This window comes from Vombatus ursinus, unplaced genomic scaffold (genome assembly GCF_900497805.2).
Source record: "Vombatus ursinus unplaced genomic scaffold, bare-nosed wombat genome assembly UNPS02014773.1, whole genome shotgun sequence".
In the NCBI taxonomy this organism is placed as follows: Eukaryota; Metazoa; Chordata; class Mammalia; order Diprotodontia; family Vombatidae; genus Vombatus; species Vombatus ursinus.
The window spans coordinates 44154905-44167043 of record NW_020954551.1 but is presented as its reverse complement, the minus strand read 5'-3'; the positions used below and the strand labels follow the sequence as shown (position 1 = coordinate 44167043).

Here is a 12139-nt window from a genome sequence, read left to right as displayed (position 1 = left end):
GAGTAGGAAACACTGGATTTTCGTGCTCACTTGCCAAGAATGTGTACCTGCACCTTATAGAAAAAGACATCATAATAAATGAATAGGTGCAGGGACAATTCTTTCTAAATAAGTGCGTGCAGGAGCTCGGGGAATATTTTAATTCTATCAGTCTGGGATTGAACGTTCGTGCCTGGCACTGGACAGGTCCAGAAACCAAATTCTTTTTTAGACTAAGATAATTATACTTAACTTCTTGTGAAGTAGGAAACATGTAACATACCTGCTCTGATTGAATTGAAAACAGTCAATTCTCTGACTTTCTGTGGTCAAAGCTGTATATGGTAACGTCTGTTCTGTACCATATCTACCTGTCATTGTCTTTATTCTAACCAGGTGTGTGATGTATGAAGCTGCCACTACCTTATGTTTTTTAATTTTTCTTTAGTTTATTTCATATTATTTCTTCAACACGAGGCACTGTGAATATTCTGTAAGGTTAATTTCTCTGACTAGTGATTAGGTGATAAATCTGTCTTAAATATTTTACACTTAACTTTGATTCTGTGTCCTTAGGTAGTTTTTTAAAAGTCTTTTTTAAAAATACCCAGTATTCATCATTTTTCAAAGTTTTAAAAAATTTTAGTGACATTTTTTTTCTTTTTACATAATCTTCCTTTCCAAACACAGAGTATCTCACATATTCTGTTTGTTGAGAGGGAGATGACTCCATCCATGAAGTCTGTGAGGCCACCCCCCACCCCAGGGCCTCCAAGGTCTGTCTGACTATTCCCCTCTGTGAGGAAGCTGAAAGGCCCTCCAGACATGCTAGTGGCCCTCCTCTGGGGCAGGCCCCAGTGGAATCTAGTTTTCTGGGTGGGATCTAAGTCTAGAAACCAAAGCTTAGTTTTCCTGTGTGCACAGAGGGTGAAGGGCTCTTGGACTGGCACCACGCTGACATACAGCAAAGCTGTGTCATTGTCATATGTGAAGGAGGAGAATAGGATGTAAAGTGGGTGTGTCGAGTTTTGCTACATATATATAGACATAAACATGTGAGCCACCAGGGTTCCCATTTGGTCATGTTGTATCTGATTCAAAGATGATAACTAAAAAAAAACCTGACCTTGTATACTGAAAAGTTTGGGAATATTTATATTTTTCTTGAAATAGAGCCACAAGAGAGCAAGTGCCAAAGTGACCCTAGCTCACACCAGCAATCTCAGTATATCATTCAGCCCCAGACTTCCCCACTGAGCTACGCTCTGTGTTTTCAGTCTTCATGGTGTTAGAATAGATTTTATTCATCAGAAACTGACCTGAGAGAGATGCTTTCAAGGTATCTTACATATATATCTTCATAATTTCATTTGCTGTTTAACTTTTTGAAATATTTAACATTTATAAATTTTGAGTACAAGCCTACTTTCTTTGACGATTATTTTTTTTTCTCTTTTGAAATAACTGCTGAAGAACTTTCATGAACACAATTTAACTTTTTTTTTTGGTTTGGTATTAACTGAATGTATCATTGTGTATGTGTGTTTTAGAGCATTCTTTTGGCTGGCACTGAGGAACAGAAAGCAAAATATTTGCCAAAATTGGCAACTGGGGAATATATTGCAGCTTTCTGTCTCACAGAGGCAACAAGGTAGGTGACTTGTTATGTTATTTCGTAAGTTTAGAAGTGTAAAATTAAAAAAGCAATTGGCAGCCAGCATTTCCAAGATTCTTGGACCCCATGTATTTTTTTCCACTTAATAGTATTTTTTTTTATTACATGTAAAGATAGTTTTCAGTAATCACTTTTTTTTTTTGATGAGGTAATCAGGGTTAAGTGACTTGCCCAGGGTCACACAGCTAGTAAGTATCATGTGTCTGAGGGCAGATTTGAACTCAGGTCCTCCTGACTCCAGGGCTGGTGCTCTATCCATTGTGCCACCTAGCTGCCCCGTCAACAATCGCTTTTATAAGATTTTGAGTTCTAAATTTTTTTCTCCCTCTCTTTCCTCCCCCCACCCCAAGACAGCAAGCAATCTGATATAGGCTATACATGTACAATCATGTTAAGCATATTTCCACATTAGTCGTGTTGTGAAAAAAGAATCAGAACAAAAGGAAAAAACCATGAGAAAGAACAAACAAAAAAAAAGTGAAAATAGTATGCTTCGATCTGCCTTCGACTCCATAGTTCTTTCTCTGGATCTGATTAGCATTTTCCATCATGAGTCTTTTGGAATTGTCTTGGATCATTGTATTGCTGAGAAGAGCTGAATCTATCATAGCTGATCTTCGCATAATGTTGCTAGACTCCATGTATTAAAGAAAAAAGACCAGAGACTGGTTATATCACATCAAGTAAAATGTATTGTTAACATCTGTTACCTTAACCACCAAATCAGAGATTTAGTGCTCGGAGGGACAATGAGTCTTCCTCATTTTGCAGATGAAGTCACTTAGTCCCAGAAAAGTTAAATGACTTAACTAGGGTCACACAGCAAATAAGTATCTAAAGCATAATTAAAACTCTTGTCTTCCATATTCCAGAACTAGCACTCTGTCTACTACACCACACTGCAGAGGTACCCAAGGTGGAATGTCCCATCCCAGGGGCAGCTGAACATAGTGGGATAGTTCCACCACCAGGGTTCCCAGTCTTCCATAATTTATAGGTGCAGTTAGCTTTCAGATAACCAGACTTTCAGATGAACTCTTTGGTTAAGATGCTTCATTGTCTGGGTTCCAAGGCTACTCAGGAGGTGTGGCTGCAATATTTTCATTCATTCACCAAATGTCTTAAGAGCTTACTATGTGCAAAGCATTGTTTTAGGACCAGGGAACAATAAAAAGTGTCTTCATAGGACTTAGAATCTAGTAGGGACTGTGCTGCATACACAGCCTTAATCCATATAACCGGCATGAAGAAGATGTGCATGTTTTGTGAAATCTGAGTCAGAGAACTGTCCTTGCTGACTGGGAGGCATTGGGAGGACTTCATGCATGGGGCGGCATTTGAGCTGGCCGTCGAAGCATGGGTAGTGTTGGTGGGTGTAGGGGGCACAAGGCCCAACAGTCTTCCTTCACATGCTTCGGAAAATAAATGCCCCCAAACCAGGGCAGAATGCTGACGCAAGTCCTGACAACACGTGTAGACACCAACATCGGTTTTAAATTTTTGACCTGTGACACTGTGGACTGTTGTACTCATGAATAGACTGTTAATTTTCTCTGTGTGCAAAGTCTTCCAACCCTTACAAACCATTGGGCTTCTAGGGAAGACCTTTCTTGCAGTTCTCTTGTACCTTGTCCCCTTTTTCCTTCTAATATTGTATCTCTTTAGGAACTCTGACCTTGACTGCCTATAAATGTACTTTCTTTTGCTTTTTTTTTTTTTAATGAGCAATTGGGGTTAAGTGACTTGCCTAGGGTCACAAGTGTCTGAGGCCGGATTTGAACTCAGGTCCTCCTAACTCCAGGGCCGAAGCTTTCTCCACTGTGCCACCTAGCTGCCCCCAAATGTACTTTAAATAATGAATTTTGTTGATGAATCCTGGTTTCACATTCAGGTTATTTTATAAGCTGTCAACCCTTCTAGTTTCTTAATGCCATTATCCAGCAGCATGGGCAATGTATGAATTATAGCTTAATTTTTTACTTTCACATACAAAGAAAGTTCTTACAGGTCACACGTTATTCTCATTAGAAACATACCTTTTTTTCCCACTCTTTCATCTCGATTACAAAGTTGGAAGAGTCCTTAGGAATCATCTGGTCCAGTGGTGTCATTTTAGAATGACAAAGCTGAGGTATAGAAAGATTGCCCCCCAGCTCTGTAGTAGCTCAGCTCTTGGTTTCTACTCAGGTGCACCTTCTTCTGTGCCACACTTTCCTTTTTCAAACCAGGATTATGTCTCCACACTCCTCCATCCATTTCCCACCCTATGCTGTTGCCACCTTCACTGCAAGTGGCAGCCAGAAAACTAGGACACGCTGGAATTTTCAAATGCTATTCTAGCCAAGCCTAAACCACCGCTCTAAGGAGATGTATATGCATGTGACGAATGTGAATCTGTGAATAACCCTAAAAGACCACCTGTGACTTAGTGGCACGTCGGCTTTCACGTGGCTGATGTCTCTCAACCATTGATGTCTCTGTAGTGGGAGTGATGCTGCGTCCATTCAAACGAGAGCAACTCTGAGCGAAGATAAAAAGTACTACACCTTAAATGGCTCCAAGGTACTTGTCCCCAGCACCATGAGACGCTTGGCACCCTAGGACGGAGTAACGTCCTTTCTCCAGACTGAGTGTGATTTCCCAAGGAAGGTTAGGCTAGAGTCAGAGGATGTTGTGGAGAGCTTGAGTTATTGCCTTACCGTAGTACAGATGCAGAAGCAAAGCCAGGGAAGGGAGGGGCTCGTGCAGGGATGCAGCCTCTAGGCTCCAAGGGAGAAGGGGTGATGTTGGAACTTGGGGTTTAGAACCAATTGGACCGCTTCCGTGTGAAGTGCGTTTTTATCTGAGATAAGCTAGAGCAATTCAACCTGAGGCAGGAAGCAAGCATTTACTGAGGTCCCAAGGCCTGAATACACAGTTACAGACTGGACTGTTCAGGACAAGGTAGATTTCTGCTGAGGAAGAAGGTGGGGTCCCTTACCTCTCTGAGAGGCCATAATTCTGGAGGTGGGTACAGCCCCCATTCTCACAGAATTGATGTTAATAAGAACATGTATAAAACGTTCTAAGGTTTGCAAAGTACTTTACAAATGGTATTTCATTTCATATCTTCACAGTAACCCTGGGAGGTAGGTGCTGTTATTATCCCCATTTTATAGTTTTGAGGAAACTGAGGCAGAAAAAGGTGACATGACTTACCTAGGGTCACACAGCTAGGAAGTGTCTAAGGCTGGATTTGCACTCAGGCCTTCTTGATTCTGAGGTGAGTGCTCTATCTACCACACCACCCCGCTCTCCTTAGTGGCTAATGATTAGCCTACTCCCATTTATCTGTAGTGACATGGTGAGTTGAAGACAGATCAACATGGAGTTGATCTCTCCACATCTTCCATCTCCACCTCTTCCAAAGTGGCAAAGCCCATGAAATTAGCTGTATGAGACTTGGGCTTCCGCGAGGAAGTTTGGGAGCTAATGCCTGTAGGAGATTGTAAGGATTTGCCATGTGCCAGAAGACTTTGGGGGAAAAAATAAAGTGTGCGGTAATAGCTGATTTTTTTTCTTAAATTTTCCACTGTTTTAAAATATTTTACCCGAATTATTGCATTTGCTTCCACATAACAACCCTTTGAGGTAGGAAAGCTGAGCAGGTGGCGTTATCTCCATTGTACAGAGAAAACCAAGACTCTGAGGAAGGGAAATGACTTGCCCAAGGTCACACATTTGAAATGGGCCCTTGAACCCAGGCCTTCTGACTTTGGCTACTTTGAACTTTCTCCTACACTAAAACTGGCTCCAGCATTATGAAGAAAGCTTGTCAATCATGATTACTTAGATTTTCCCAAGTTCCTTTCTTTTCTTTCCTTCCAGATCTGGATCACAAATGGTAGTTTGGCCAGCATATTCACAGTGTTTGCCAAGACAGAGATCATTGACTCAGACGGCTTTAAAAAGGACAAAATCACAGCATTTATTGTTGAAAGAAATTTTGGCGGCATCACGAATGGTAAACCTGAGAACAAATTAGGCATCCGGGGCTCTGACAGTAAGTAGTTTGTGTTTGTTCTTCCCCATCCCTGTTGTAGGCCTCGGATGACATCCAGTTGTGTGTCAGTTACCCAGCCCGTCGGCAGCATGCTTAAGAGGCCGCATCCCGATGCCTAGTCTGCATATCTCTAGTGGGAAGGCGACAATGCCCATCCTAGAGGGCCCTCTTGCTCTCTCTCCCCTCAGCACCCTCCCTCGTGGAGTCCTTTACGTGCCTTCCCACCTTTCCGTGGTGTTGATCATTTCTTTCCCAGACCTCCAGTTAGGACTCAGCAAAGGCCATTTGTTCTTTAGGTAGAGTCCTAACACTGAGAGGAGCCTTAGAGATTATCCATTCCATGCCTTCTGTTTTCAGAGGAGGAAATGAAGGCCCAGGTGATTTGAGTTTATGTAGCTACAAAGGGACAGATCTGGGGCAGATTGACCGCCTGACTCCTAGCTCAGTGGAAAGCTGCCTCTGGCTTCATGTTTTATCTCTTCATGGTAATGACCTTATTACCATCTTCCTTCTCTTCTTAATTATCTTGCAGAATGTGAATAAGCACATTGTTACACCGTTAAAAGTTTTTGGAAGGGATATCAGTGGCCATTTAGTGTCCCCAAAAGTCCCTACTGTAGTACAATTGACAAGTGACTTCCTAGCCTTGCTTAGAGACTTCCAATGAAAGGAAAACCTCTGCCTTCCCAGGCAGTCCATGCACTTTTGAACAGCTCTAATTGGTAGGAGGTATTTCCTATAACAAGCTTGAGTTTGCCTCTCTGTAGCGGTCACTCATGGCTCCCTGTTGTGCCACTGGGGCCACAGATCCTGTATGCCTAATCCCCTCCTCTGATCAATGACGTGCACCTTAAAAACCATGGGCTTAGCCATTTGTAATGCCACATACCTGTAATCCCTGCCCTGGGGAGGCCAAGGCTAGTGAATCATTGAACTCAAAGGTTCTGAGATACAGTGGGCTAGGTTGATGAGGCGTTCACACAGGGTCAGCACCGGTATGGTGAGCCTCACCCTGGGGCAAGGAGGGGAAGAGGGACGGTAGCCAGGATACCTAAGGAGGGGTGAACCAGCTCATGGCGGACACAAAGCAGGGCGAGGCCCCCGCCAATCAGCGGTAGGATTGGGCCCCAGGAGGGTTGCTCCAGCCGGGAGAAATGAAGAGACCCATCCTCAAAACAGCAGCGACAACAGAAGGTTAGGGGTTGGCGTGTGATGTGGCCAAAAACGAAGTGAGATGAGTCAGCCCACGTTGCAGTCTCTGACATCGTCCTCATCATTACCCAGTGAGCTAAACTAAAAATTTCACACATTAACACATCAGGATTACACTTGGAGAAATGGACTGTTCTGTTTATTGTCCTGTTTTCTGTTCAAATAATTTACCTTTTATTGCATGATGAAATGAAATCCCCGTCTCTCTTTGGCCGTGGTGCATTACTTAGTAGGGCTAAAATACCTTTTAGTGTGTTAAAGGCTTACTGACTGTTTTTGAGATTATTTTTCTTTTACTTGTAGCAGTTCTGCAGAACTGAGGCTCATTTGTTAAATACTGGTATGGGTATAAAACCTTTTGAATTTTTTTTTTTAATTTTTAGCTTGTGAAGTTCATTTTGAAAATACAAAAGTGCCTGTTGAAAATGTCATTGGAGAAGTTGGAGGTGGATTTAAGGTGAGCTTCTTTTGATAGTAGGTTCATTATGCTCTCATTCCTTAAGTAACCATTTGTGGAGCACCATGGATGTAGTATGCCATGGCAGGAACTTGGGGAGATCCACAGAGACTTAGGACTCTGGGTAGTGCCATCCTCCATAAAGCTTATATTTTGTGAAACAGTAGAGGGCCGGGAGTCTCTCGTCACACTCCTCCCCTGGCAGCTCAATCCCCACCAGCTTTCCTCTCTTTCTCCCACCCATAACCTCACTGTTCTTCTTCAGCATATTGCTTGGCTCACTCAGGAATGAAAAAGGAAGATCAGAGGTGTGAAACATGATTTTTATCTCCTCAAGGCAAAAGAAAGCAAAGCTAGAATTTTAAACAGTTTCAGGGAGGTGGTTTTTGTTTTGGCTGATGGATTAAAAAAAAATCTCAGCAACACCGAATTCTTATAGCTGAGGCTTAATATACATTTGAACAAGGGAAACAGAGAAGTTAGAAAACGAAATTGAAGGTGAGGAATAAGGAACAACAAAGCCACCTCTTCCATTGGGAGGAATGTTTGAATGGAGATTAACCTGGCTGATGTCACAGACTGGATGTGGGGATAGAAGTTCAGCTGGAGAATAAAGAGGTTGGCAGGAAATGTAAAGGAACAGAATGTCCAGGAATGTAATGACATGAAAGGCTTAGGAGGAAGTATCAGGCAGGACATTGAGGGAAGCGGACGGTGCTCACAGCACTCTTTTCACAGCCTCTGATTAAGACCATGGCAGGTGAATGAAGTCAGAGAGCATGGGATTTTATTCTTTCCCAATTATTTGTAAAGACAGTTTTAGCATTCATTTTAAAAAAAAAATTTGAGTTCCAGATTTCCTGCCTCCCCCTCTCTGAGATGGTAAGGAATTTGATGTAGGTTATACAGCACAGGATAATTTTAAAGATTATGGAAAGAAATGACCACAGTGTCAGAAAAGAAGGTCAAGCAGTGAGAATTTGTGAAGATTAGCAGAGAAAAGGGTTAAACATAAAATCATAAACATTTGAACACAGGAATCAATTTTAGAAGAGTTGGGGATAAAGTTTATGAACCAGCAGAGTCTCTTGTGTTGTCTTTTTCGAAAAGCTGCATTTCTGAGTTTGATTTGGGACTACGTGGCTAATAACATAATGGCTTTTTGCTAAATCTTTTAACACTATATATACAAATGAAACCAATAGATTCAAGCTTATAGTAGTAGGGGGAAAGCTTCCAGTAAGGTACTACCTCCTTTGCTTGCCAACAAAACAAAATCTTCAAGTGTTCTCCATCTGGAACCTGTTAGATTGCACAGGGAATAGGGGGCTGGACTTGGAGTCAGGAAGAACAGAGTTAAAATCCAGCTTCAAGCACTCAGTAGCTGTCTGACCCTGGGCAAGTCATTTAACTTCTCTTAGCCTCAGTTTCTTCATCTGTAAAACAGGGATAATAGCACCTGCCTCCCACAGTGGTTGTGATGATCAAATAAGATACCATCTAAAATGTTTTGCAAACCTTAATAAGGTATATAAGTACTAGTTATTAAAATATTATTGTTGTTATTGTCACCAACCACAGCCACAAAGGACAGCTGCTTGATGAGGATGGAGAAGACACTGGGGCCTGTTAACTAGAAGGCCAATTTAGCTCATACTCCTTTAGTCATAAAGCTAGACGTGTGTGCCATCATGTCATACACAGAAATGTAATTTTTTTTTTTCATTTTGAAGACATGTTATTAATGGAAATTGGGGGGCAGGTCAGCATGTCTTTGCTATCTCACTTCCCTCCACGTGTATGTATGTCTGTGCACCTTTTACTCTGTGTAAGGCAAGGCACTAGGCACCACTGGTGATAAAAAGATAAAAATGACCCAGCCTCTGCCCTCAAGGAGCTTATATTCTGTTGGTGGTGGTGGTGGTGTTTTATTGTTCTGTTCTATTATTTTATTATTCTGTTAGTTCTATTAGGTTTGTTTGGCAGGAACAGACCATGAAAGTGGGTGATGTGAAATAAGGCTAGAGCCCAGTTGTGGAGGGCCTTCCTCAGCTGCTGAAGAGTTTGATCCTAGGAGTGTTGGTGAGGGACTGAAGGCTTTGAGCAGAGGAGAGACATGGTCAGATGTGTGCTTTGGGTTACTTTGGCTCCAAGCTAGGAAACTCACTAAGAGATGCCATTATTAGTGTGCTTCAGTAACCATGATCCCAGTTGTACAGGTTCTCCACCTAACCCACTCTTGTGCCTCTCCTGATCCATCTCACGGCCCTTCTGTGCCTCAGTGAAGAAGTTCATGAGTTACTGTGGCCTAAATCCATGTCATCCTTGGTGGCCAGCCTTCTGGTAGGAAACGAGTGCTTCTGACCTCAGCAGGAGCAGCCTTCAGCAGATGGACAGAGTCTTTCAGAGGCCTTGTCATTCCCAAGGAGACTTTTTCTGGCTTGGGAGAACCTTCCAGAGACTTCACCTCCACAGAGTCTTAGAATCAGAAAGGGCTTCAGAGCCTGCCTCGGCCAGTCTGGATCCAAACAGAAATCACTCTCCTTTATAGTGGATTCAATTCAGGGTCATGAAAATTTTGTCTAAAGATCTTCAATGAGAGGGAACCCTTTGGAGGTAACCTTGTCCACTTTTGTTTCATTCTAATTGCTAAGTTATTTTTTTTTTTTTAATAAGAAGCCTACATTTGTTTTACTTCTGACTCCTCCCTCTGGTTCCAGGCAGAACAAACTTATTTTCCTTCTCTACATGAAGCCTTTTCAGCTCTGTTGTGTCCCATTCCCTTTTCTTCCCATCTCAGATAAAATAGGATCCGTTTCCTTCAGCTGATTCTCATTTGACAAGACCTTGAGACCTTGAGCTCCTGGTTGCCCTTCTAGATAGTTCATCCAGTTTGTCGGTTTGGACCCCACACCTGCCAGCCAGCTCTATGAGTCACTGCCACACCATGGTGAAGCCTCTAGGAAGAACTTTGTTTGGTAAAGGCATGTTTTTAGTTTAAAATGAGAAAGATTGTCATGGATAACTTGATCTGCTTTGTGTTAAAGTTTAATTCAGTGGACTTTCAGATGCTTGAATTCTGCATCGAGTACTTACTGACTTGGTGATTGCTAACAAGTCACTTAACCTCCTGGCCTTAGGCTTATCTATGAAATAGGAATAAAAACACCTCCAGTCCCTGCCTGTATGGAGGACTGTTCTAACCATCACATGGGATCATGTATGTAAAGCACTTTGGCCCTCCCAAATTCGAACAAAAATGCTGTTACTTCCAGCTTTTGAGAAGCAGGAAAAAAGAAAAACAAAAGAAGCCATCAGTTTCGTAGTGAAACAGAGGAGGCTGTTTTGTTTTTTTTGGATATAGTTTGCCATGCTGCTATTAGAATGTTTTCCTTTTTGGAAACAGAACCAAAGAGGGAAGAAGGGAAAAAACTAACCCTGTTAAGTCTCAACAAATAGAAATTTTGCCATTGAAATAGTCTCTCATTTTTTTTTTTTGAGTCTCACCGTCATCAATGACTGCTTCTTCTTATGCTTTGTTGTATTGTGGACTTCTGAAAATTAATAGATGGAGACTAGCATCTCTTCTCTATTATGTGTTAATTTACTCCATGATTATGTGTTTCTAAACAAAAGCCAAAGAACACTGAGGCAACTGGGTGACACAGTTTATAGATTGCTAGGCCTTGAGTCAAGAGGATTGGAATTCAAATTCTGTCTCAGACACATAGTAGCTGTATGACCCTGGGCAAATCACTTAGCATCTGTTTGCCTCAGTTTCCTCATCTGTAAGATGGGGATAATAATGGCACTTACCTCACAGGGTTGTTGTGAAGATCAAATGAGATGATAATCCATAAAGTGCTTAATACAGTGTCTGGCACATAGTAGGTGTTATGCAAATGCTTGTTGTTGCTCTCATTATTATTTTAACGAAATCAGAACCTGGGTTTGAATCCTCCCTCTGCTTCTTAATGGCTTTGTGACAGCAAAGTCAAGTCACTTGACCTGCCTTAGTCTCTGTGGCCTCATCTGCTCCATGAGAGGTTAGACTAGATCTTCTCTAAAATCTCTTCCAATTCTAAAGCCTGTGATTTGTCTACATGTTGCTGGAAGAAACCAAAACAGATGAGGAAGAAACAGGAGGGACAGGACATTCATAATCTGTGTGGCGAGAGGAATCAGTTTCTCAACAGGCATCCTATTAACCACGCACCTCCTGGCACCTGTAAGGGGACTAGAGAGATCTGTGGATCTTTTAAAGCAAGGTTAATTATTATACGTAATATTATGTTATATATTATATGGACATCCACTTTTTCATGCCTCTAAAGATGGTCCGCCTGACTAAAAGCTGGAGCTATTATTTCTGGAGCCTGGAGCTGTCAATTGTTTCGTTAGCTCTGATTTATGGTTAGCCTAAGAAGAGCCGTGCCATTTCTGAGTGCTATTATAATCAAAATTGTACTTCAGTTTTCCCTTAAAGTACATTTTTCATTCATTTTTGCTTCTTTAGGTAGCTAGGTGGCACAGTTGGATAGAGTACTGGGCCTGGAGTCAGGAAGAGTCATCTTCCTGAGTTCAAATCCAGCCTCAGACACTTACTAGCTGTGTGATCCTCGGCAAGTCACTTAACACTGTTGGCCTCAGTTTCCTCATCTGTAAAATGAACTGGAGAAGGGAATGGCAGACACTCCAGTATCTTTGACGAGAAAACCCCAAATGGGGTCCCAAAGAATCGGACATGACTGAAAACGACTGAACAACATGAGGT

General features: G+C 42.0%; 1 protein-coding gene across 1 annotated transcript in view; it reads left to right on the top strand.

Annotated features, from left to right (window-relative positions):
* Positions 1-12139, top strand: part of ACAD9 (acyl-CoA dehydrogenase family member 9) — a 53364-nt gene that overhangs the window by 15346 nt on the left and 25879 nt on the right. The window contains exons 5-8 of the mRNA XM_027863887.1: positions 1530-1630; positions 4138-4216; positions 5522-5696; positions 7292-7365. Coding sequence (XP_027719688.1) covers positions 1530-1630; positions 4138-4216; positions 5522-5696; positions 7292-7365 — 429 coding nt within the window. The remainder of the gene's footprint in view (positions 1-1529; positions 1631-4137; positions 4217-5521; positions 5697-7291; positions 7366-12139) is intronic.